Source organism: Sciurus vulgaris (assembly GCF_902686455.1).
Source record: "Sciurus vulgaris genome assembly, chromosome: 2".
Classification (NCBI taxonomy): domain Eukaryota; kingdom Metazoa; phylum Chordata; class Mammalia; order Rodentia; family Sciuridae; genus Sciurus; species Sciurus vulgaris.
In genome coordinates, this window is record NC_136462.1 from 115216896 (window position 1) to 115242403 (window position 25508).

At 50.4% G+C, this 25508-nt stretch overlaps 1 protein-coding gene across 1 annotated transcript in view; it reads right to left on the reverse strand.

The window, feature by feature from the left end:
* ITGA11 (integrin subunit alpha 11) overlaps window positions 1–25508 on the reverse strand; it is a 110003-nt gene that overhangs the window by 23662 nt on the left and 60833 nt on the right. Inside the window, exons 6-15 of the mRNA XM_079129577.1 lie at window positions 22848–22975; window positions 21560–21708; window positions 18001–18145; window positions 17403–17568; window positions 15997–16067; window positions 7928–8072; window positions 7295–7443; window positions 3759–3899; window positions 3290–3493; window positions 2524–2654 (exon numbers count right to left, since the gene is read on the reverse strand). Coding sequence (XP_078985703.1) covers window positions 2524–2654; window positions 3290–3493; window positions 3759–3899; window positions 7295–7443; window positions 7928–8072; window positions 15997–16067; window positions 17403–17568; window positions 18001–18145; window positions 21560–21708; window positions 22848–22975 — 1429 coding nt within the window. The remainder of the gene's footprint in view (window positions 1–2523; window positions 2655–3289; window positions 3494–3758; window positions 3900–7294; window positions 7444–7927; window positions 8073–15996; window positions 16068–17402; window positions 17569–18000; window positions 18146–21559; window positions 21709–22847; window positions 22976–25508) is intronic.

Below are 25508 nucleotides of genomic sequence, written 5' to 3' on the forward strand. Positions count from 1 at the left end.
AGGGCTCAACAGCCCCACAGAACCCAGAGTGGCCCTGTGCCCTTCTCCCAGGGGTGTGCTTGCTGTACACACTGACTTCCCTTTGCCCCTTCGTTTTCTGGGGTTCCCAACCCTGTATGTCCATTAGAATCATTAGAAAGCTTTAAAAAAACCTGGGCCAAATTGCATTAGAATCAGGCATTAACATGATTTAAAGTGGTGCTTCTCATTTTTAAACTGTTTGCATATTTCCTGAGTATCTTGTTTAAATTCAGATTCTGACACAACAGTTTGGCACTGGCTCTGCTTTTCCAAGAAGCTCTCAGGTGGAGCTGGTGCTGGTGGCTCGTGGACCACACTCTGAAGAGCAAGAGGCATTAAAGCTCTTCAGGTGATTCTGAGGTGTGGCCAGTGCTGAACCATGTTCTAGAGCTTCGCCATCCATCCACCCAATACTACCTTTCCTTGGCTGGTCAGGTAGCCAAGGAAATACAAAAGTACTCTAAGATATTGATCTAAGTCAAACATAATTAGGAACAGAAACTTACTGCCTCTGCAACCATGCCTTTATATAAAAGGACATAGGTGTAGGATGGTTCACAGGTTTCAGAGGTAAGGTTGGTTTCTCACTGGACCTGAGGCAGGTCCCTTGATATCACTGATGAGGCCTGCAAGGGTCATGAGGGTGAGTGAGAACACCTACTTTGCTGCTTGCTGGAATCTCCTTCGGAGTTTGAAAAAAAAAAAACGCTGCTGCCTGGGTCCCTCCTGCAAAATTCTGCTTTAAAGGGTCTGAGTCAAGCTAGGATAATGAGTTTTAAAAGCTTCCTGGGTGACCCTCATGAGCAGTCACATTTGAGAGCCATGGGGTTTGACCATAAAGTCTTCCCAGAGGGCTCTGGCCTGCAGTTTCATCACTCTAGGTTGCATGCAGGTCCAGACCCCAAAAGCCAGAGCTTGATCAAACTCCCTCTGTGAGACTTGAGTTCCCTGGGTGTGTGCAGGTGTGTATCTTGTTTCCTATAAAGTTTATGTGCCACCCTAAGGACCTGCTGGCCATGACTACCCCCTAGTGCGGGCCTTGGACACCTGCCTTGCTTCCTGGCTGGGGAATACTCTCATCACGTCTTTCAAGACCAGGCTGCTGTTGCTGCTGCGACCCCGCCAAATACCTACAAGCCCCACATGTGGTGAAAGACTTCAAAGAGAGATGGTGCACCTGTACTCTGACTGGGCTGGACCCACGGAGACTATGGCTTCCCCAGCACTTTCCAGAGGGCCAGAGGACACCACTGGGAGGGTGTGGCAGTGGATGCTTTGGTTATGGCTGACAGATATCGGGGCCCAGCAGGTGTGCTGCTCCCTGTCCCCTACAATGTGCTGTGGCAAGAAACAGGTGCTGGGATATACAGAAGGAACTGCCCTCGTGGCGAAGCCAGATCCCTCAGGAGCGCATGCTTAGATCTGCAGCCTTCTTTCCTGCCACGCTTCTCTCTGAGATGGAAACTGCTCCCAGAGGATCCACTCAGAAGCTTATGCCTGGAGCTGGCTGGAGACGTTTCCCCACTGGATGGCAATATTCTTGAGGAGGGGGCACATCCTCCCCATCTTTAGTCTCCCTGTAAAGTCACATGATATTTGTTCAATGCATTCTAAAAAATCATGTGAAAAAACTGGGCATGGTGGCCCACACCTGTAATCCCAGCAGCTCGGGAGGCTGAGACAGGAGGCTCTTGAGTTCAAAGTCAGCCTCAGCAAAAGCGAGGTGCTAAGCAACTCAGTGAGACCCTGTCTCTAAATAAAATACAAAATAGGGCTGGGGGTGTGGCTTAGTGGTTGAGTACCCCTGAGTTCAATCCCTGGTACCCCCCCAAAAAATAGTGTGAAAATTTTGAATTTATATAAAATTATATGCAGGCAGAAAAAGATTGGAGGAAAGATGCCAAAACACTCAAGGTGGTAGTTTGAAGGTGATGGTACACTGAGGGATCTTTTTCTTCAAGTTATAAATAAATAATGAACTATAACTCATCAACATACATGAAAAAGCCTAGATTAATTTTTGTGGAGGCATCCTACCAACCTACAGTAACATACATGGGCATCTAGAAAGCATTGAAATGAAGCCCCCCAAAAGGAAAAAGAAGCCACAGGGGTTTGGAGGAAAGAAGTGCTGAAATCACATCTCCCATGCTAGGGGAGAAGGCGAGGTCCTCCCAGCTCAGCTGAATGCGCTCAGTGTGCCCCTTGAAGTAGCTTGAAAAGCTGAAGTGGAAGGAATGCTGGGAAGCAGAGCTTTCAGCACAGATTCTAAGTGGGGTTTTCACACGCTACATTGGTTTAAAGTCCCAGAAATCTATAAAGAAGAGATATTTGAATTTGAAGATAATGTAAGGTGATTCCATAAAAGGGAAATGTGTAATCCAGGTTTGTTTGGCTGACAATGATTAAAAGGACAAAGACTCCGAAGCCTATCCTTTAAACCCTCTATCCTGTTGTGACCCCCAGAAGAGCCCAAGAGCCAGGAAAAGTGGGGGAACCAACCACAGAATCACAGCATTGCCAAGGGCGCCCACCGCCAGGTCCACCAGCCCGTCGTCATTGAGGTCCAACTGCCCGTGGATGCTGCAGCCAAAGTACTGGAGGCCGGGAGCCAGCTCTGAGGCCGCCACTCTCTGCAGGGAGAGGAGAGTGCAGGCAGGGCGCAGGCACTGTGAGCTCAGGGCAGGGCCTGCAGCACAACCCACAGTCTTGGGGACAGCTCAATGACACCCTTGGGAGGCTCGCCGAAGTCTGTCATGGCATGACATTCCTGCCATTAACACACTGCTTTTGGATTAAAATACTATTTCTTAAAAGAGTTCCCCATTCAGTGTAAACAGACAATGCTCGGCAGGTCACCCATCAGCACCTCGGATCTGGGTGTATTATTAGACTCTCTTACTAACAAAATATACGTGGGCCAGGTGATGACGGGGGCTGAGACGGGTCAGTTTTGAGGGGTGGGAAGTGCATTCAGCGGTGGGACCAACTAGGAGTCCTCCACCTGCAGTCAATTGCTCCGTGCCTGTGGCGGGGAGGTAGTGCCAGGGTTGTCGTGGGTGACACTGGGAGGGCAGGCGGGAGAGGGTGCCAGAAGTGGCACTGGGATGGCACCGAAGACAGTGCACTCAGGTCCAAAGTTAGACTAGAGGTAAGTATAGGCAGGACAGGCGGGGTCCCCTCCTGCGGGAGGGCCAGAAGAAAACGCGGAACCACGTGACCACACAGAAGTAGCTATTGCTCCACCCGCTTCCCAGGGGAACCTCACCTGCTTGGGCATCTTCAGGATGCCGCCTTGGAAGCCATGGAAGATGTAGATGGCGCCTCCATGATTGTCTTCTAGCGGGGCTCCCACCACCACGTCATTGTAGGAATCTTGGTTGAGGTCTCTAACAGAGGCGATGGACGACCCAAATCGGGCATTCTGGTAACTCTGGGAATCCTTCAGTGTTCCATTATAAACAAACCGGTTCTACAAAGCCAAGGCCAGGAACGGGCTCAGGGGTCTTGGTAAGGGACCTTGGGGTCATGATTCCCTCTACCTGTGGCCACAGCATCCTCTCTCCACTCCATCCCCCCAGAATTCTCTTGCTGGTGACATGAGCCCAGCGACAGAGGAGGTTCCTGTTTCCCCTGGCCTGGGTCCTGCAGGCGGGCCTCTCTGGAACCCTGGTTCCCTGGTGGTGACCCAAGTCAAAGCGGGCGCCCTTGAGAAGCTGCTGCCCCACCCGCTGTACCTGTCTCAGGATGTAGACGTACACTTTGCCCCGCTCGCGGCCCTCGCTGAAGTACATGGGTGCCCCCACCAGCAGGGCGTCAGTCACGCCGTCGTCGTCGATGTCCACTGAGGTGATCTCACTCCCGAAGTAAGAGCCTATCTGCGGCACACGAATGGGAGAGGGGCGGGGGCTGGGCTGCCACACAGCCGAGAGCCCTCGGCCACCGCCGCAGAGGGAAGCCAACGCCATCCTCTGACTCAGAATCTTGGGGTACCCGTATGTCATCCCCTTTGCATGCCCTCCCTTTCTCTCCCTCCCCTGGGTGGACTCGCCTGCCTTCAGTTTGCCTTTGTCCCTTTCCTTCCCCCACCCTTACTTCCATTATTGAACTTTTTTTGAGTGGCCATTTATTCTATGGGGCAGTGTTATTTTACAAAAATAAGGAAAATACAAAAAAAAAAAAAAAAAAGTATAAAGAAGCAAACAAGTTACCCATAATCCCAATATCCAAATATAACTACTATGACTATGTTTAGTGTACTTTTTTCTAGCCTTTTCTCCTGAGGTATAGTACTAATTCTTACGTGTGTGTATATGTTTTTATTTTTATAAATTGGGACCATACTCCACATATAGTTTATATACTTTTTGTTGTCGTTGTTACTGGGAATTGAATCCAGGGGTGCTTAACCACTGAGCAACATCCCAAGCCCTTTTTTACTTTTTATTTTGAGACAGGTTCTTACTAATTTGTATATAACCTAGCCAGGCTGGCTTTGAACTTGTGATCCTACTGCCTCAGCCTCCCGAGCTGCTGGGATTACGGGTGTGCGCCATCGTGCCCGGACATATACTAATTGTTAAATGTAATGATGGATCATAAGCCTTTTCCTCGCGGCACATTTGTTCAAAAATATTTTTTTCTCTGTGCTGGGAGTAGAACCTGGGACTTCACGCTTCAGATGAAGTGCTCGGCCACTGAGCTACACCCCAAGCCCATGACATATGTTTTCTCCGACATGATCACCGCTGATTCTGTAGCACCCTGATGTATTTAGTCAAGCCTGTTGCTGGACACTGAGCTTGTTTTCAAGTTTCAATATCCTGGGTCACTCTGGGGCTGGAGTCTGGGATGGAGTGCTGAATTCTCCTTGGCATCTGAGTCCCTGCCGTGCTCCTCTCCTGCCCCACTGCAGGGCTCTCCACCCCGGTGGGGAGGTGCCACCTACCCCTCAACAGAAGCCTGGGAGCCCCCCTCTCCCCGCTCCTCCTCTCCCATCTGCAGCTCTACCAGGAAGTTCCACCTGATGTCCAGCAACGCACCCCCTACTCCCCACCACTCCTGCTCTGGGATCCATTCCTTCCAGTTGGCCTTCCAGCCTTGGGGCTGGCCCTCTGTTCCACTCCCATGGCACCAGACTGGCCTTTAGCAGTTGATCAAGCCACAGCCACTTGGAATAAAGTCGAAACTCCTCTGTGTATCCTGCTGGACCTGCCTCCTGCACAGCCTCTGTCCTGCCACCCCCTGCTCCCCATGCTGAGCCTTGGGCTCCTGCTGTGCCCAGTTATTTCTCTTCTTCCAAAGACCCAGGGGCTGCCTAGTTCTGGGCTGCCCTCTGCACAAGTTTTCCCTTGCCTAAGCCTCTCTATTCCCTGCCTCCCCAGGCAACACCTGCCATCCCTTGGATCTAAAAGCCATTCCTTTCAGAAGCTGTCCCTGCCCTCCCTCCTTCCAGTGGGAGCCTCTTTTCCACGTTCCCCAGATTCCATACCCCTCCCACCAGCTGCTCCCTCCACTGGAAACCTCACAAGGATGTGTCCCCTGGGCCTAGTACCATGCCTGGCACACAGGAGAGACCTAATGAAAGCTTATTGGGTTTCCTTAGGGAAGGGAAGGCATGGGGCAGGCCCTGTGCGATCGTTTTACAGCCTTGGGTTGGCTTGTGTGAGCTGCATGCTGTTTGGGAGACATAGTATCTCATTTTATTTATTTATATTTTTTTGCAGTGCTGGGGATCAAACTCAGGGCCTTGCAAATGCTAGGCAAGTGCTCTACCATCCAACCACATCCCCAGCCCAGTCATCTCATCTTACAGGGAAGGAACCTAAACTCAGAATTTGAGTTGCTTGCCCAAGGTCAGAAGGCTGGTCCCTGCTAAGCTGGGACTGTGTGACACATGAGCCCCTGCCTCCCTACTCCACCATATCCTGGTGCGGGGTGTTTTCAGAAGAAATCTATTCTCAAGCATTAAAAGCTTTTAACTGAGGAGAAAGATAAAAATACAGACAAGAGAAAAAGGAAATAATAAGCCTGGCTTGGGGAGCAGGAGAGATGTGTCTACTTAAAGCAATTAAGAGGCAGACAGAGCAAGGGAGGAGGGAGGAGGAATGTGTCTAAATCTGTGGCCTTAGCTATGTGGGTCACAGTGATTTGGAATCCACTTAATTCAGCTGCTTTCAGCACTGCGGTTTCTTGTTCGAATGTCAGAGGAGGAACTGGGCGGAAAACATGTCATAAATTCATCAGAGAACTCCCTCTAGCTCTCAAGGTCTAGCCCATGACTTCCAGAAGAGCCTGCCCTGGGTGGCACGGGGTGGGCAGGGCAGAGGTGACAACCTGAAGGAGGGGCAGAATGGCGGTGCTCTAGGCTAGAAGGATTGAGGTTCCACCCAGTGAGGGGCGTGTCATCACGGTGATGGGACATGGGCAGCAGGAGAGGCAGGACAGGGCTGTTCCCAGGCTCAGGAGGGCTGAGGGATTGCCCAGAACGATAGCTATGGGCATGGACAGGCTCGGCTTGGGCTAGGGTAGCTGGATGCCACCAGATCGGAGCAGCGAGGCCTGGGTGGGGGCTGTTGGGGCTCAGGAGGTGCCAGAGAGCCCCTCTAGAGGCCTAGATTCTTGACCTGACCCCTCCAGCAATCTGCCATGTAATCTAGGCAAAGCCATGTTGCTTCCTAGGACCAGATGTCCTGGCTGTTGAAGGGACTCTGAATCTGTTCACCACCAGCCACTCTTTCCATAGCTTTCCAGTTTGCACTCAGGAGCCTCTAACATGCCAACCACGTCCCGGGTGGGGCAGTGGCACTGCCACTGCCACTCTGCATTGTCACTATTCCAGGAAAAAGGAAGAAGCTAGCATCCTGGGGGCCCCTGGGACCTTGCTGGGGGTGGACTCCCAACTTTTGGCAACATGAAGATGGCTTGAGGAGTGTGATTGTCCCTTCAGGATGCCTGGGGGCCTTGGCAACATAGGCTGGGAACCATCACCCAGGTGTACCAGAAAAGAGGTTGGTGACATGAAGGGAAGAATTCTTTTGGGTCTTCCCTGCTACCAGCAGGGCCTGGGCCTGGCTTGGTGGGGAGGGGGTAGTCTGCTCCAAGGCTATTTTAGGGCCGTAAGTGACAGCTTAGGTGGACACTGGTGGGTGATTTATGTGCCCCATTCCAGGAAGATGCCTGTGGGTCTGGGGCCTTCCTGATGTCAGGGAAGAGGTGAGCCCTGGAGGCCCCTCCACCCCCAGTGCCCCCACTTCAGCCTCCCCTCTATTACCTGCTCACCCCGGAGAGCCTGGTGGATGGTGAGGCTCCTATTGTTGTGCATGGTGAACAGGATGACTTTGCCCGTGTGGTTGAACCGGGGGGCTCCGGCCACATACACCCACCCCTGCCTGGAGGACACGACCGACGTCACTGTGTACCCTGCCACAGGAGGAAACAGACTGGTCTCTGGCGCCTTGTCTTCGGCAGGCCTGCCAGGACCCTGCGTGGGGCTCGGAAGCACCAGAGGAGGGACAGCGCCTCCTGCGGCTCTTTGGCACATCAATCAATAGGAAGGAGGGTCGAGTCTCCGCAGGACTTGCATTTTCTCTGGGGAGGCAGGCTCAGCGCGCTGGGCTGGGAAGCTTTAACGCCACCAGCAGCAGACTTGGAGTCTAAAAGCATCAACTGAAACACCCTAAAGATGCGGGGAACGGCTCGTCATTTGTTCTGTCTGTGCAGAGCGGTTTAGGGGTGGGCGTGGCGCTGGGCCTGGCGGATGGAGAAGAGCCGGCCCTGGGCCTGGTGCTCAGGCCTGGAACTGCAGCTCAGGGTGGCTGCGTGACCCGGCACCGCGAGGCGCCTCGCCTGTGCGTGGGTGAGGCTCGGCAGCCGCGTCCTCCTGCGCCTGCCCCAGGGCCCTTACCCAGGTAGGCGCCGTGGTTCTTGAGCTCCTCCGGGAACTCCTTCAGGTAGGACTCGCGGAGCGGAATGATCTTGCCGCTGCTCGTCTCCTTCAGCACGGCTCCGTTCCAGTCATAGGCGCCAACAGCTCCCAGCAGAATCCCATCCTGGTATCAGGGAGGGTACACACATCAGATCCTGTTCCCAGGGGCTTCTCCCCGAAAGGCCCCCCAGGTCCAGCCACCAGTGAAGCATCCGCCAACCTCCTAGGGCGCCTTCTTCAGGGTCCATTATTTAGCAATCTAACTTTGAGCCCAAACTCTTGGCTTTTGAATAAGCCATGAAGACCGTCTTACCCCATCCCATCCTTAGGGCAAAATGGGTCAAGCTGATGCCAAGGACAGGAATTTTGAGAACAGGGAATGTTCTAGAAATAAACTTCAAATTCTGGACAAACTTCCATCCTTCCGTGGGCTTCAGAACCCCTCTAGGAAATCTCTGGCCACCATTCCTTCTGACCTCCCTCAAGCTGGGTCTCCCCCACATGACCTCCTTCAGTATTCCTTTGCAGTGTGGGAGTTGCTTCCCTGTGAGCTCTCTTGACCCATCACTGTACCCAAGGCATGTCTTGAAATATCACACCCAGTGAATATTAACAATTACTATGAGTCAATTAAAAACAAGATAATTTAAAAAATTCTACTCCCTCTTCATTTCTTCAGTAAAAATCCACTGAGCATCTACTTTATGCCAATCACCTGTTTGGTACTGGGAACACCATCCCTGACCTTGCAGAGCCCACAGATACTAAACAAATACTCAAACACGTAGTTGCAAACTGTGGCCAATACAATCAGGGAAAATCACAGTGAAGTTTAATTTAACTGATAGGGGTTGGGAAAACATTTAGAGGAAGGGATGTTTACCCAAATACCTGAAAGAGGAGAAAGGTCAGAAAAGAGGGTAGAGGATCCTGAGGGGAAGAGCCAGGAGTGGCTTGTGCAAAGGCCCTGAGACTGGAGAGAGGTCAGAACCATTGCTTTCAAGGAACTGAAAGCTGTTGGGTGGGGCAGGAGCATTGAGTGAGGGGCAGGAGATAAGGCTAGACAGATAAGCCAGGGCCACACCATGATTTGAAGACTAGAGCTTATCTCTCAAGTCTTGGAGGGTCTTGGTCTGCCCACCCACTGCAGGACAATTGGAAGTTGCAAGGCCTGGGCAGGAGGACAGGAAGCTCTGGCTCCCAGAGGGGTCATTAGTGTGTTTCTGACTCCAGGGTCATCTCGCCAGTACTGAGTCCACTCACTCTCTGGGCTGCCCCCGTACCCTACCAGCTCCCCAGCGTAAACAACCCACGGGACTAGAGGACTTGAAAAGAGTGAAAGTTACCAGGCCCCTGGGGGGCCTGAGGAGGGTGGCCAGGCAGGGGAGAGCCACTGTCCTGGGTTTCCTTGGTGATTTGGGGTGGGAGTGGCTTGCCTGTTTCCCGGCTTTGGGCTTTTAAAGCACAGTGGTGGGGTACCTTTCTGTCCCACTGAGCCCTCTCTAAGGCCTGCAGGTTGGCTGGGCTCAAGGCCCCCCTTAGCTTTAAAGAGGAAAGTTGTCTTACCCAAGGGTTAAAAAATGCCAGCTCCTAGAAGTGGAGCTGACTGTTCAGACAGAATGTTTTTACAGCTATAAATAAGCTGGTCTCCGGCGAGCCAGTGCTTGGTGGTGTTCACACTGCACTTTCTAATTAGCCTTCTTCCTCCAGCTCTGCTCCAGCCTCGCCTGGGAGGCTCTGACAGTCTGCGGGGACCAGGACGGGCTGTGGACTCGGATTCTCGCGGTCCACAGTCACTGCCAACATTCCTCACGCTGGGGTGTGCTCCCTTCTTTGCAGAGTACTTTCTCATCCAACCACCAATTTGGGCTCACAGAGACTTTGTGAGGGGACAGACTGTTCATTATCTGCACTTGACAAACCAGAGGCTGAGGTTCCAACAGGGGAAGGAACTTGCCCAAGGTCATACAGCAAGTCAGAAAGGCAGGGCTGGGACCAGACAGGTGGGTTGGGCCGGGGAGAAAAATGTCCATGTGTTTCTCCAAGCCCTGGGGAGACCTACTCCTGTTTTCCTCCTGCTCCCCACTGTGGAGCACTGTTGGGGTCCTTCTTCCTTCCTTCCTTCCTTCCTTCCTTCCTTCCTTCCTTCCTTCCTTCCTTCCTTCCTTCCTTCCTTCCTTCCTTCCTTCCTTCCTTCCCTCCTTCCTCCCTCCCTCCCTCCCTCCCTCCCTTTCTCCCCCTACTGCTCAAGTTCTTAACTGCAGAACAGGCTTCTTGGTTTCATGGAGAGGGCTTTGAAGATGAATTATTATTATTATTTTTTGGTACTGGATATTGAACCCAGGGGCACTTAACCACTGAGCCACCTCCCCAGCCCTTTTTTGGTATTTTATTTAGAGGCAGGGTCTCACTGAGTTGTTTAGGGCCTCACTTTTGCTGAGGCTGGCTTTGAACTTGTGATCCTCCTGCCTCAGCCTCCTGAGCCTCTGGGATTACAGGCATGTATCACTGTGCCCAGCTGAAGATGAATTTTTGATTTTGCAGATGGCAAGGAGCCCCTGTGAGGTACTGGCAGGGCCATTTTGACACGGTGCAGAGTAGAGTTTGGGAATTCCACTGGTGCTTCTGGATTTGGGGGCCCTGGCCAGCTGATCACTCTTAGCCTCTTGCCTTGTGCCCTTGTAACCTTGGCAGTAGGTGAGTTTGGGGGTCTCAGTGGGGGACCTTTTTCTGAGAGTGGATTTGCTGGGGACAGGGAAAGCCCCTCTGAGCACAGGGGCACTGGGAGAGTGGGCGTGCGAAGACCACCAAAGCAAAACTCAGCATGTCATGATCTTCTTCTAGTGGGGAGAAGCCCAGTCATTTTGAGTCTGGACAAGTAGTGCAAAAGAAAAAAAAAAAAAAAAGGTAAAAAGGGCCAGAACCTCGATGGGGGAAGCCAGCCATGTGCGTCAGCTAGGAGCCAAATAGCAGAGCATTCCAGGGAAGACCAGCGTCCTATCCTCTGCAGGCCTGATTTATGACCTCCCAGCACCCCAGATTTATATGAGATAATATCAGGTGTCTCTAGGTGGCCTTAGCTGGCTGGTGCTCTGTGGGGCAGGTTGCAGGTTGGGCAACTGTTGGGAGACCTGAGGGCTGCAGGTTATTGTAACTGGACCTCCTGGAGTGTCTGTGGCACCCTGTCAGGTCCTGCCAGCCACCTCTTAACTCCTCTGACTTGCCTCTGCCTCAGTCTTGCCTTCCCAGTCCAGGTAGGTGCTCCCTGACCATGTCTCCCCAAACTCTGTGTTCCACCCAGTCCAGCTTCCAAGCTGGGGTTGGGCCACAACCCTGGCACTGGAGCCAGCATAGTCTAGGGCAGGCAGTATGGCTTCCCTGGGTGATATGTGGCAATTCTTAGAGATGTTTTTGGTCACCAAAGCTTGGGGTGAGGGTGTCTGCTCATTATCCAACACAGAATGTCTCCTGGGTCAAGACTGAGACTCCCTGGCCTAGTGGTTAGAGCACGGACTCTGGGGTCAGACATTCCTGGGTCCCATCTTCAGCTGCAGAGCTTCTAGCCGTGTGACCTTGGGTAAGCCTGTCTCTGCCTTTCTTTCTCTCTCAGCACAGTGCTTGGCAGCCAAGAAGTACTGGTACCTGGTAGCTCTTCTCATTCATTCATTGTCCACATGGCATATCCCGGGGAGGCAGGGGCCCAGAAAAGAATCTGATCTCACAGTCAAGTTAGCCACTGCGGTGGTGGGTGCGAAGTGCCCAGGGAGGCAAGGATAGGCTATTTTAGGGGTCCCAGGAGACGTTGACTAACTGAGGGAGGGGGTGGGCACACAGAGGAGTTAGGAATGGTAGTTTAAGAAAACCCCAACTGATTTATCAGTAGGTCTCAAAATGAAGACTTCAGTTCCAAGTCTCAAGATTCATTTCCAGGAATACTCCTCGGACATCTCGAAGGCTGGAGTTCAGGAGGTTAAAAGTTCTGCCTGAGCCGTGCAACCAGGCAGTAATGGCATTCAGATGAAGATGCCAGCAGTTCTTCCTTCCAGCTTTTCTTGGTTTTTGTGAGGCTGTGGAGCAGGCGGGGTAGCTGCTCTGTGTGGAGGCCTGCTGGGAGACCCCCAGAGGGCAGTCTTCCTCCCTGACACCATGATAAGGGGACAGGCCTAACTGACTGCTCCAGTTGGCAGGGGTGAGTCCACTTGATAGGGCCTTTCAGGAGAGTCTCCAGCCCCAGCAGCATCAACCCTTTAGTAATCATTATGGATCAACTTCTCTCATTTTTAATTGAATTAGATTGGAAAACTAGTTCAAATGCAAACCCTACATTTAAGATTACACTGTTCAGGCTCCAACCACTAAGAGCATTTGGTAACAGCAGTGACCTTGGCTGGCCAGCCCACAACCCCAGGAGGCCTGTGGGAAGGGCACAGGCTGGAGGCTGGAGGGTGGTGGGGTAACTCATGTGGAGTGGGGGAGGCTCAGGACCTTGGCCTCCTTCACATCTTAGCAGGACTGAACCTGGGAGGATAGGAGACCTCATTCTTAGGTGATAGAAAAAGACATCCTCTTCCCATCTTGGTGAGTGGCCAGGGTTTTTGTGTAGATAAGATCCACGCTAATTAAACTGGTTTCTTTGCAAACTTTCGGTGTTAGGCACAGATGTAAGGACTCCAGGGCAGGAGGGTCCATGTGAAACTCCTCCCCTGGGCACTCATGCCCCTTCCCCACCAAGGGCACCGGTTCTCTATGGTCCCCCTCCTCCCTCGGGTCTTTCCTCAAGGCCCTGGGGGTATGGACTCTTGAGTTCACTCCCCCTTTGGAGGTAGGGTCCTTCTACAAGCCTTCTGGGAGAATTGTGCAGTTCCTGCTTGATTACCCAGCTGCCAAGGAGGTCACCACCTCAGAGGCAGCAAGCACCGAAGAACCATTCCAGCTCTTGGTGGCCTTTGCAGTCATTTCCCGATGTTAATGGAACCATTGGCTTAAAAATCTATTCTAAAGTTTGACCAGGAATCCATAGCTAGCTTTCCTGAGGGTGATTTTTGGAATATTCTCTCTCCTTTTCATAATTCAAGACTAGAGTTTCTGGCTCCCTGGGTGTCCCTGCGGCTCTGGTCTTCTGCCATCAGTCTGGGATGTAATATTGTATGGTCTGGGTGATGTCTTGAGATCTCCTCTCTACCCTGGGCTCTGGTCCTGCTTTCTGTTATTGCTTTTAGCCTCGCAGACTGGTTTCCATGCTAGATAAGATGGCAGCAAGCCAGGTGATGAGGGGCTGGGCCTTTCTTCTGCCCACTGAGGATGTATACTGGGCCCTTCCCCAGGGCTGGGCCCTTTCCTTCTAACTGAACTGAACAGGCTCAGAGAGGCTCAGACACCTTCAGCACATTTTCAGGCAGCAGCTGTTGGAGGCCATCTGTGACCCACTTCTGGAGAAAGGACTTGTTCAGAACATGGACCTCCTCTGGCTCAGGATCCACTCAGGGTCAAGCTTAAAGACAGGACCCATTACTCCCAGTCCCCAAAGCAGCTTAACTGAGAGCCGAGTCACTGGGCTCCTGGGGACAGGATGGTCATGGCTAATCATGACGACATCAGTGGGCTTGACAGACCTCTGTGCTCTGAAAGGGCAACTTAATGTCCAGTCACAGTGGACCCATCACCAACATATCATTCCCTTTGGATTTGGAGGTTCTCTTACATCCCCCTAATACTGAAGAGTCTCAGATCCAAACGTAATCATTCTCTTTAAAACTTCCAGAAGACTGTCACACAGAAACAAGACCCCGGTGTCAGAGATGGTAAAAGAATAGGGATGTGTGGGGAGAAGCAACTGGGTCACTCTGGGAACAGAAAAACTGTGCAGCATATCTAGGAGCTGCACAGGGCAGTCATGACCTTGACTAACCTGCATAATGAGCTGGAGTTCTGAGCTCCTGGGTCTCCTTGCCTGGCCCTCCCTCTCCAAATAGTTGGGGAACCTGCTAGTCCTGCAAGCACTGGACACACTGGGCTGCTTAGGCCATTTTCAGGGCTCAGTGTGACTCTCTGAATCCCTGAAACCCAGCTGAGCCTCCCTGGTCCCTGAGACCTGTACATATATAGGTCACAGCACTAGATGCCAGAGAATGAACCTGTTACTTAAGTCTTTCTCCCCAGTGGGCAGTGGGCTGCTGCCCTAGTCTCTATCTTCAGAGGCCCCCTCCCTGCTGCCCCCACAGGAAGATGCTCAGGAAATGGCCATAGAGGGACACAGGAGATGATGGGTCCTAGTCTGTGCCCAGACTCCTCCTAGGCTTGTGTGCACAATTATCTCTGCTCCCCTACCCCACCCATGGCTGCTGAAATCCTTGTCCTCTTGGGGCCCATTCAAGTGTGGCCCCTTGCCCATCCTTCCCTGGCCATCCCTGCCCCAGCCTAGGCCTCTCCTTCTGTAAGAGCCTGACCCCTGCCCTGGTGGGCGTTAGGTGTGCGTGTCTGGCTGCCCCGTGGAGCAGGGCTCTTTACAGAGGCTCCAAGGACCTGGACTTGTATGCTTTCACCAAGGGAATACCTGCAGTTTCTTTCATCCTATTCTCAAAGTTAAGACTGCTGTTTTGGACTGTTTGAATTCGACTTTTGGTGGCAAGATTCACTTTCACTTTTTTTTTCTACTTTGTGTTTGACAAATGTTGGTTGTATTTAATTGAATTTCATTTCCTTAATGTATTTTCTAATCAGCCTTGACCCCAGACTCAGGAGACCAGGACTCACTGCCTGACCTGGTTGGTGAGCTCCTGGAGGGCAGGGCTCCTCCTCTGCCTCTGTCATACCCAGCATCAGGCCAGCGCAAGAAGGCACTGAGAAGATTGGTGGATCCAACCACTTAAAAAAAACAGCATAGCTATTGCCACCTGCAGACCCTGCAGGGCTCTTCTGAGCATGAAATGGGGTGCAGGACTTTCCTGGAAAAGTTTGCTGTGCTGTCATGTGTAACAGGGCTGCTATCCTGACAGGACAGTTACACTGTATCTTGCCATATTCAGGACAGTGGGCATGAGGCTGTCCAGAGGCAGCTCAGGAAAATCAGAGCGTGAGTCATGTTTCCACCCATCTGCCTGCTGCGCGTTGTGTGCGTGTCTGCTCCCCTCCAATCTGGGATTTCCGACTCAGACCCCCTGAGATGCCCTGCTCTCTCATGGAGCAGCAGCTGGGTGGAGAGGGTGCAGTGTGACTAATTCCCACCAACTTTACTTCAGCAGATCACTTAACCTCTTCAAGACTCAATGTCTTTATCTGTAAATGTGGCACCAGGAACCATAGAGGAGTTAAGAGAATTTGGTGGGATGATGAATAGGTAACCAGCATGGACCAGCAGGACTTTTCTGGCAAATTGGGAGGCAGTGCCTGCCCAAGCAGCACGCGAGTACACATGCTTGCCTGTTCAAATCATAGTGGGTCTGTTCCCCCGTAAACTGTTGCAGTTTATGAAGTGTCTCAAAGATATTGACACTCTGTCCCTCTGGCCATCTAGGGCAGTTTCAGCCCCATCTATGAACCAGCACCAAGTGAAGCATATAGAGCGTGAGCGAGGGCCCGAGACAGCTCCAGGCACCACAGGCTGCTTGTGGCATCTTATGCCTCCTCTTTGGGGGGCCAGGCCCACCTGGGAACTCTGCCAGCCCATGCAGAACCTGCTCGGAGCGGGATCCATGTGGGCATGTGCAATTGGCTTTGTCACCTGGCCTAGTTTTTGCACAGGGCTCTGTGGACTGAATGGGGTCCTTGGTTGCAGAGGGCAGTGTCTCCAGAACCCTCTGCAGAATTTTCCAGGTGGGCAAGTTGACTATTAGGTGTAGTCCACTTGCTTCTGAAGAGGGCTTGCAACAATGTAGGTAGGTTGAAGTCCTTGGCTTCCCTTTTGCACCCACAGAGGACTCTGGGAGGCAGAGAGAACCCAGGAAAGAGAGGCTGAGACAGCTCATGGAAAGTGGGAAGACACACCTTGAGAGCTGGGAAGGATAAGAATAGGCACTGGAGAGATGGAGGGAGGCCGCTGTCACCCGTACCTCTACCACATGTGAGGAGAAGCCTGTCTGTGACATCTCCAGCCCAAAGGAGGTCTCGTTCTTGTTGGTTCCTGAAACAGGGGACAGAAGGATGTTAGCACCACACCTCTCTGCTTAGCACCAATGGTGCTTGATTCACAGTTCCAATTTCTCAGGGGACATTTTAGGAACTGGGGGTTCACTTTTGAGAAAGGCTCGAGGCTGAGGCCCATGGTGCTGTCTGCATCACCTGCCCTCATCAATACCCTGCATCCTGAGGTGTGCTGAGCACCTTCCAGATGGCTGTGGGTGAGTAGCCATTCCTTCTGAAAAGGGCTTGCGACGAGTCATATTGCATCCACAGACTATAAATGACTGTTAAAACAGGGGGAATCAATAAATAGTGTGTGCAAACAGTGTACCTGGTTGACAAGAAATGGAATTTCTCGCTTTGTTTGTTCCTATTATTCACCAGATTTGTTTCTGGATGCCATTGGATGGTTCCTAAACATCATCTCCACCCTCAGGAGAGAGACACGTCACCACTGTGGACGTACACAGGGTGCCCAGGGCCCTGCTCCTCAGTGGGCTTCCCAAACACATCATTGGAACTATGTGCTTATCACTCAAGGTGGCTGCTTTGAGGAGAAAGACACACTGATTTGGATATTTCAGTCCTGCTGTGGGTGTCAAAGCCCATATTTGTGCTTTGTATCCATTCATCTTTGTTTCTGGGGCCATTTTGTTCTCTTTGTGCAGCTCATCATTTCCAATGCGCTGCAGATGTCTCCCCTATGCCCAAAGCCCAGTGTTGGAAGGACCCACTACAGCAATAGACTGTGCAAGTGGGATCTGTGCAAATAAAAAATGAAGTTTAAGTCATCAGGAGGGGGCAATATGAAGAATCCCTGCAAAGACTGCTTTTGGTGGAGCAGGACACAGTGGCACAGAGGGACCAAATGTTCCAGGCTATGGAGTCAGGCACAGCAGGGTCCAAACTAGGGCTGCCAGGTGAAATATAGGGTGTCCAGATAAATTTGAACTTCAGATAAACAATGCATAATATTTTAGTGTAAGTCTGTCACAAATATTGCATTTCATATTGCTAAACCTGGCAACATTAGTTCACAAGCCGCCACTGTCCCTAGTGTGGGATCTCTGGCATGTCACTTAACTGCTCTGAGTTTCAGTGTTCTCAGCAGTCAAGTGTGGAGAATACCAGAAAAACCATCTTTCCGAGTTGCTCACAAAGTGCATAGCTTTGCATCCAGAATGGAACAACGCTCAATTGCTCTCCATTTTTTTTTTTTAATTAAGCAAGAACTCTTGCTAAGTAAGTCATTCCATTTTGTGCAATTGAATTTCCCTGTGGAGTTTGTCTGATGTAAACCTGGTGTGTGTAGCCCCTCTTGGTTGGCAAGGCTCACCTTCCAGGCTGAAGATCCTGTCCCCCAGGGCATCAACAATGTCCTTCAGGGCTGCCTCGTCAGTGACGTTGAAGAAGTGCTTGTCATCAGGGTCGCTGGCGATGTATTTTATTTCATTTAGAAAAGTTTCTGGATTGATCCCCCTGCGGTTGTAGTAGCCCAGGACCTGCCAGGAACAGGGGCAGGGACGACAAACCAGGACATAGCACAGACTCCCACATGCCTCAGGGACCATGACCCAGGGCTTCGGGATGGGCTGATGCCAGGACTTTGGTAGCCCTGAGCTTTCCTCCAGGTGCTGTTTGTGTTTTGGAACAGATGCTCTTCTAGAGGCAAGCTGAGACCCCTGTGCTAAGCTAGGATTCTGGGAGCTGGAACGCTTGAGCTATTTCCTAGTTTTTGAGGTTTCTGAAGCTTCCTGGCAAAGGAATGAAAAACCAAGCCCACAACTGTTGTGGATAGGCCTGAGCAGTGCTAAAGAAGATTCTCGACTTGTTCTTTTGAAAGCCTGGACACTTGGTAGGCTGCTTCTCAGAAACCAGCCCCTGGGAGTTCCTCTGAGAGGTAGCCAGCAGCCCTGGGCAGGGACGGGACTTACAGCCACAGCATATCTGGTCACGTTGTCCCTCTCACTTTGCTGGATGACCTTCTCCAGGTCCGGGCTGTCATGAGACTCCCCATCTGTGATGACGATCATCACCTTCTTGGCCCCTTTCCTTCCACCTTTCTGGAAAGCTTCTGATCTGGAACCCGAGCACAGGGAGGTAGTGGGGATGAAGAAGATGTCACGCTCCTCCAGGGACAGCCACAGAAGCTACAGCCGGTTCCCCGGGGGCAGCACAACACTCCAAGTCCATTAGACCTTGTACCAAAGAAGAGGATGGATCTTAATTCCCAGGTTATTCTTTAACCAACTGCTTAGGTTGGTCTCAGATCTCCATATTTTAAAAAAGTGATTTTAAAAAGATCCTCTGGGGGCCCGATCTTATTGTTTTGGGGAGGTAGAAGGCATAAAGAGGACATGGGAAGGAAGTTGGCAGGTGGTGGGCTTTAGGGAGCTAAGTTAATGGATTGAAGACCCAAGAATTTCTTGGGGTGAGTTTTTAAAGAAATATTGATGCCCAGGTTCCACTCAGACCCATAAGTTCAGATTCTCCAGGAGCCTGGCCTGGGCATCAGTAATTTTTAAAAGTTCTACTGAACATACTGCATTGTGTCCCACTTTCCTAAGGACTGAAGGGATGAGGGGCCAGGGCGGTTCACCTTCTAAACCATTGACCCCAAGAATACCTACAAGGAAGCCCCACAGAGTTCTGACTTCCCCAAGAGGACTGCTTTGATTCTATTTTGGGAAATATTAAATATCAGATTGAAAATAATTCTCTTTAATTTTCAGTGCCTGGAGCACGACCTTGGCTCACCTGTTGGGCCCTCCAGCCCAGGGGACAGTAGGGCTGGTCCACTCACACCCAGTGTGGCAAAGGGGCTCTGACAGCTGGCACTCGGTCTACAAAACCTGAAAATCTGGCTCTCAGTGCCTCTGTGACCAACCCTCCTTTACACCATGATGTTCTGAGTACACATATGGTCTTGCCAAGAATCTGGCCCAGCAGGTAACATTTTCCAATTAGGATATAAAAATAAATGTCACTTGTAGACTCAGCAGTGATTCCTCATGGGTCTGACCCCCTGCCAGGCAGGAAGGACAGCCCTCAGGTTTAAGCTCTGTAATGACAGGTTGAAGACCAGAAGGCTTTGGGTTAGCAGAGATAACTTGTTACATGACAAGCTGATGAGCTTTTGCATGTGATTTTGATGTTTAGAAATTCACCAAACCTGGACTAAGTTAGTTCAGAACTTTTTCAAGCTGCCAGTGAAGAGGGAAAACCATCTGCTGTTCTCTTTGTAGCTGTATGTTATTCTGGACATACTGACTTACAAAAATCCCCTTTAATTTTAGTATAAGCTGTTGACCCAAGGGCCACAGAAGCCCACTTCCGCATGATGAGACTGCTCAACCTAGTGAAGGGAGAACTCTGCTCTCCTCCCAAAGGAGATTCTAGATGTTTCTATGACCTCAGTGAAGGGCCAGGCCTAGGAATAAAATCTGGCAGAAAATTATGACAGGAGAATAGCAGGTTTTATTACATTGAGAGCCAAGAAAAACTTCAGGATCATATTTCCATATAGCAGAATAGTGTGAATGTCTCTGTGAATCTGTAGTAGTATGAATATCAGCATGAATCATCAGATTTTAAATGATGATTTTTGGGTTGGGTAAAGGGACTTGGATTTGTTCCTCTGTAAATGAGATTACAAATTCCTTGAGAGCAGTAAGAACTGTATAGTCACAACAGGATCCACCCAACTAGAAACCAGAGTGACCCACAGAAATTTAGCTCATATCATGTTTCTGGTTTGCTCAGAATCTGCCCTGGTTCTTGTCTCTCTCAGGAAAAGCCCTCGTCCTGACAAAGGCCCACCAGGCCTGTGTGACCTGCCTTGTGTGATCTCTGACCCTGGGAGGTGCAGTGCTGAGCCGTGGGCTGCTCCCCTCCCTGCTATCTCTTGGCCAGCTCCCTCAACAGCTTCAGGTGTCCATCCCAAGGCCACTTCTCAGGAAACCTTTCCTGTCCACCCTGACGGGCCTCCCTGAGGGACAGTCTCTCTGCATCCTGAGATAGGATTAGGGTTGACATTGGTTAGAGCTCCTCTGTTGGGCTGGGAGCTGCCAAGGCTAAGGGCTGCAGGTTACCATCTTTATAGCCCCTCAAGTCCATAGCCTGAGTCTTTGTCCTTTAGTAGGCATATGGGGGGCTGGGGGTGGGGGGAAGAAAAAAGAAAAAAAACCCTCATTATGAATAACCAACTGAGGGGCAGAAAAAACCTTTAATCTTAAAAGGCACCAGCTGTAATTTGGCCGGAAGATATGAATTTCATACTTCAGTGGAGGTGAAATTGCAACCCCAGGAGTGCTCCTCAGTTACTAAAGCTTCAAACTGCCTCGTGAGTCACACACAAGTCTTTGACCTGAGGTTGGTAGACTGCAAAAGGAGACCAAAACAGTGGCTTCATCCTCAAATAAGTCAATGCCACACTGGGAAAGTGATAGCTGGTGGTCACTGGCTCTCTGCGTTGCCTGGCCATTTCACCAGGGCCTGCTGGGAGTCTCTGGTCCCACCCCAGTGATGGCAAAGCAGCAAAATGGCCCATTCCTTGTGAGGATGAGTCAGAGCCATCTTCCCATGGAGTAGGAAAAGTGAGCATGAGAGAAATTTTATCAGCATACAGAAAAATATTGGTTGAGCAGCAACTTAATCATAAAAAGTTGTGAAGTTGGAAAAATCTTACATTTTTGACCACATGAAATCATGAGATGACTAAGTAGCTCTTGTGCAATTCTATGAAACACATCACTAACCCTAAATGAGGTGGGACTATATATTGGAATTGTGGTCTTAACAAATGTAGTGGAACTCACATTCATAGGTGTGAAATTCAGACAGTTCAAATCTAAGTGGCTTAGACATAATCATCTTAGAAGTCTAAGCCATGGCTCAAGAGATCTTGGGGGATTGCTTTTAAAACTGGCTAATTGCACTGGGTAAGCACAATGTTTTGAGCAATGCCAGTCTTCCTGGAATGAGCCTGTGGTCCTCTATGTGGACAGTGTCTACAGGCAGCCCTCATTTGGATAAATGAGTTCTGATGTGATTTTAAGGAACTAGTCTCATTACTCTGTAATCTTAAGATATTAAATTTAACTCTGTTCTTCACCTTCCATTGTGTGACAACAAATGACAAACATTCCACAGAGAGATTCTACTCTTATGGAACCACATGGCCGTGTGTGGGTGTTTAGGTCACTGGCTCCTGCTGACCTCCCAGCCAAAGATCAGCAACTGCCATCCACCCATGCATTCCATCTTAGATGTTCCATCAAGTTGAACCTTCAGATGATAAGTTTCAGCTCACACCAGACTAACACTGCAACCATGGAGAGAACCCAAGAGAACTGACCAGCTGAGTGCAGTCAAGCCCCAGAACTTTGGGGGAAATTAATGAATCATTGCTTCAAGGGATTAAATAGTGTTCAATAGTGATAGATATCTGGGACAGCATTTGAGATTTAAAAAAAATAGATTTTTTTTTTTTACCGAGCAAATTCAATGCCAAATGCAGTCCGAGTCTCTGTTCCTCCTCTCTGCTCAATGTGGCTGGCAGCTTCCACTACATCCTTTACAGACCTGTAGTCATTGAGGTGAAATTCATGGACCACATCTTCTCCATACTGCACAACTCCAACCTGCAAGTCAGAGGAGAGGGTGAAGGAACATCTTGGCCCCTGAAACTTAGACCTCTGGTGGCAAGAGTCCCCAGGAGTGGTCTTTCCCTTGTGAGGATTTGGGAGTGAGAGATCATCCTTCCCAAAATGTCATTACAGCCCAGGGGAAGCAGGTTTTTCATCATTCCAGGAATGAACAATGGCTCAGTGGGACAAGTTGGGGTACATATAGAGGAAGAGCATCTTATGATCTAAGGAAAGGCCTGATGGACTGATGATGTGTCTTCCTTAGGAAGACAAAAGTCTGGCACAGCATGGCTGTCTAAGTTATCAGGAGCAGGGGTGGTAGTGGAGGGCCTTGGTGTTTTTTCTAAACTCTAAAATTAAGATTTCTAAAACTGGAAAGGAAGAGGTTCTTGCATCCCCAAGGGTGATACAATAGAGACAACATAAGTAGCTCAGAAATGAAAAACAAAATAAAACAAAACAAAGAAACCCTAATGACTATAGTAGAGATCAAATGATAAACATTGCTGTTGGATGGCCCACAGAGTTTACTTGGAGCAAGTGCCCTTCAAATGGTGGACATTCACTTGGATGTCCTAAGAGTGGCTCTTACAGTGGTGGGGAACCACTCTTCTGTGAGAAAGTCCACTCTCTTTTCAACAGCTCTACTTATTACACATAATTTCTGAGTGACTTGACATCTACCATCTCATAACTTCTATCCACTGATCCTTGTTCAGTCAAAATAATAGGAATAAATACCCCATCTTGAGCCAGACAGCATTTCAAATATGACCTGACGGCTATTACTCCTTCCAATCATCTCTCCAAAATCAATTCCAATGTTCCCCACCCTTGCTCTGTAGGGTTCTGGTACCTGCTCAACCTTCCAACCTTTCTGGTCAGACATCTTCATAGGTGGGGTCTACCCAGAAGACAGTGTTTGATCTGTGAAGAGCGGCCTTCCCCAAACTGTCCCTTGATGTGCTCACTGGGGATTGGCATCCTGGGCTGCAGGGACCCAGTGCTGACTGGCCAAGGTTTCCTGTGCACCTCCTTAGTGTATGTGAAGGTACTACTTGACACCCCCAGGCAGCATGACCAATGGGCTCAGAGGGTTCTGTTCAGAGGAGGAAAGAGCCCCAGAGACTCACCTGGATCTGCCCTGGACCAATATAAAATTTCTTCAGGATGTTAATGAGAAAGTGCTGAACCTCCACCCAGGGGTAGATGCTGTTGGAGCCGTCCAGGACAATGACGATGTCCATGTAGGTCTGGCACCCTGGGAAGTGGGGATAGGGTCATGACTAGCCAAGAAGCCAGGGTCTGCACATCTCTGATTTTCTGGATGATGGTTCAGAGGATGACAGAGTCATTGATTGTTGCCTGTGTGTCATTTGCTGGACTGGGGAGCACCCTTGGGCTCAGCGCATTTGGGGAACATGAGTGATGAATCTGGGAATTCCTGTCTCCGTTCTGCCACTCTGTGGGCTGTTTGAACAAAACTTAAAAGAAGCCTGACCACATCTACTCTTCATTAGGAACTCACCACTGCCAATTGGTTAATGCTTCCGAGGCAGCCGGTCCTGCCCAAATGAGGGACTCTTATCATTTGCTTCACTGTAACAGGCAGCTGGTTTTTATAGCTGGCAGTCCGAATGAGTGGATTTCACTTTTATTTGTTTATTTATTTATTTTTGGTGGTGCTAGGGATTGAACCCAGGGCCTTATACCAACTGAGCTACATCCCTAGCCCACGGATTTCACTTTTCGGGAGGAGGTATGGTGTAACAGCTAGGAGTGTGGATTCTGACGCCTGGTGATTCTGACTCCTGGTCTTGCCATTCACTAGCTGTGTGACCTGTGGATAATCACTTAACCTCTCAGCATCAGTTTTGTCGGCTCTAAAAGAGGCATAAAAATAAATAGCAGTTGCCATGAGGAGTTAACAAGATGCTTCTAATAGGCTGGGCACAAAGCTCAATAAATCTTAGCTGATTCTATCTTTATTTATTTATTTTTTAAAGTAAACCATTGAGTTAATGTGGCCGTGACATCATCTGGTCAAGCTCTCAGCCTTTACTCTGCCTCTGAACACAAAGCTTGCTTTATAGTTTTTTCACATTAATACCAAATTGAAGGGAATAACAAAAAATCAACAAAGAAAGTGAATAAAACATGGGCACCATAACAAATGTTTTTAAAAAACACTTAAAATCTAAGCAACGTTTGCCAATGGCCAGGGTTACTTTGGAATATTGCATGCACATTGTATCTGGGCATCTGCTTATTTTCACCGGGGAACTTTCACACGGTTAGAAAGTCTACCTTACAACAATGCCAGGAATGTTTTGTGTGTTGGCCATTCCCGGCGACGTTGCGTGGTGGAAGCGTGCTGTTGAACGCCGTGCTCCTAGGTAGAGGAAGGTGGTGGGTTCCAGCCCAGGTGCCTCTTGGGGCTCTGGGTTTGATGGAGCACTTGGCAAACGTTGGGTGACCGGGAGGCTCAACACCTTGCCACTTGCACGCTGTGTTCAGCTGGCAGTGACTTGACACTTCTGGCCTGACCGAGCAGACAGAGATGTCTTTTTCCAGTTTGGTTGAGCTCAACACATTTGGACTGAGCACCTGATAGGCCAGAACTCTGCCTGGTGCTGGCAGCCATGGAGGGAGACTAGACTAAACGCCTTGATTTGGAGTTTATGATATCCTGGGAGGGATTAAGTTTCTTTTATTTTTAAAGTAGTTTTATTATTAGAATGCATGTATTATCACTGCTTTTTTCCTTACAATTTCAACTTTTTAAAAAGACACCTTGGGAAGAATGTGGCTTTGGTCTGTGGTTCTTCTGAACTTTACTGAGCACTCTCTCGGGGAGCTTCTCCTGCACGCCTTCCTCTATTTCTCTCTTTCTCCCTCTCTGTCTCTCCCAGGGCCTATTGCAGACCTACTGAATTAGAATCTACATGGGGTGCCCTGCATCTGTATTCGATGCTGTCAGGGCAGTGCTGCTGGCTGGCCAGCCAGGAGGCTTCTGCTATGGGAGGCTCGAAGGGGCTGGGATGGTCATATTTCCGCTTGCAGAGAATAGCGGTTCTAGGGAAATGATGTTCCCAGTGGAAACCCATGTGTTCTGACCTCGGGCCTCTTCCTGTGCTCTGGCACTACCTTTCCTGCCCTCTTGTGCCCATGCCTCCTCATTGCCCTAAGAGGACCACTCACCAGCCTGCCCCTGTTAGACTGACGCTTCCTTCTCCTCCCTCCCCCAGGCCCCATCTTTCTACCTCTGACTGGCCCCATTGTTTGGAGGGAGGCTGGCGGCAAGCCTGAGGTGCTAATCCCCTCACCCTCCATAAAACAGCATAAAACAGCAGCAGCTGCTTGGGTGAGGGCATCCAGCGCAGAGGAAACAGTAAGGCTCAGAGCCAAGGCGTCTGGGCTTTCTGGGGTGTGCACCAGTCCCCAGGTTTCTTGGTGGTTGGGGAATGAGGGGAAGGTTGGTTTTCTACGAGGCTCTGGGCAAGCGGTGCTGAACTCCCAGATGCCCAGGAGCATGGCCCCAGCGTCACCATTGCCAAGGACCTTTCTCTTCTCTGTGGCCCTCCACCTGCTGGTCTACGGCATCGCTCAACACCAGGAGCACTGTGGCAGCGTAGGGCTTGTCTGCTGCACATGGACCTGGAAGCCCCTCCCACGAGCAGGGTTTTTTCAGTGAGGCGCCCTTGATGCCAGGACTGTAGTCACAATCTTAGTTCTTTTGCTCCCACCATCACACTGAAGGGGAGGGGGGACCAGGGTCAAGATCCCACAGAGGC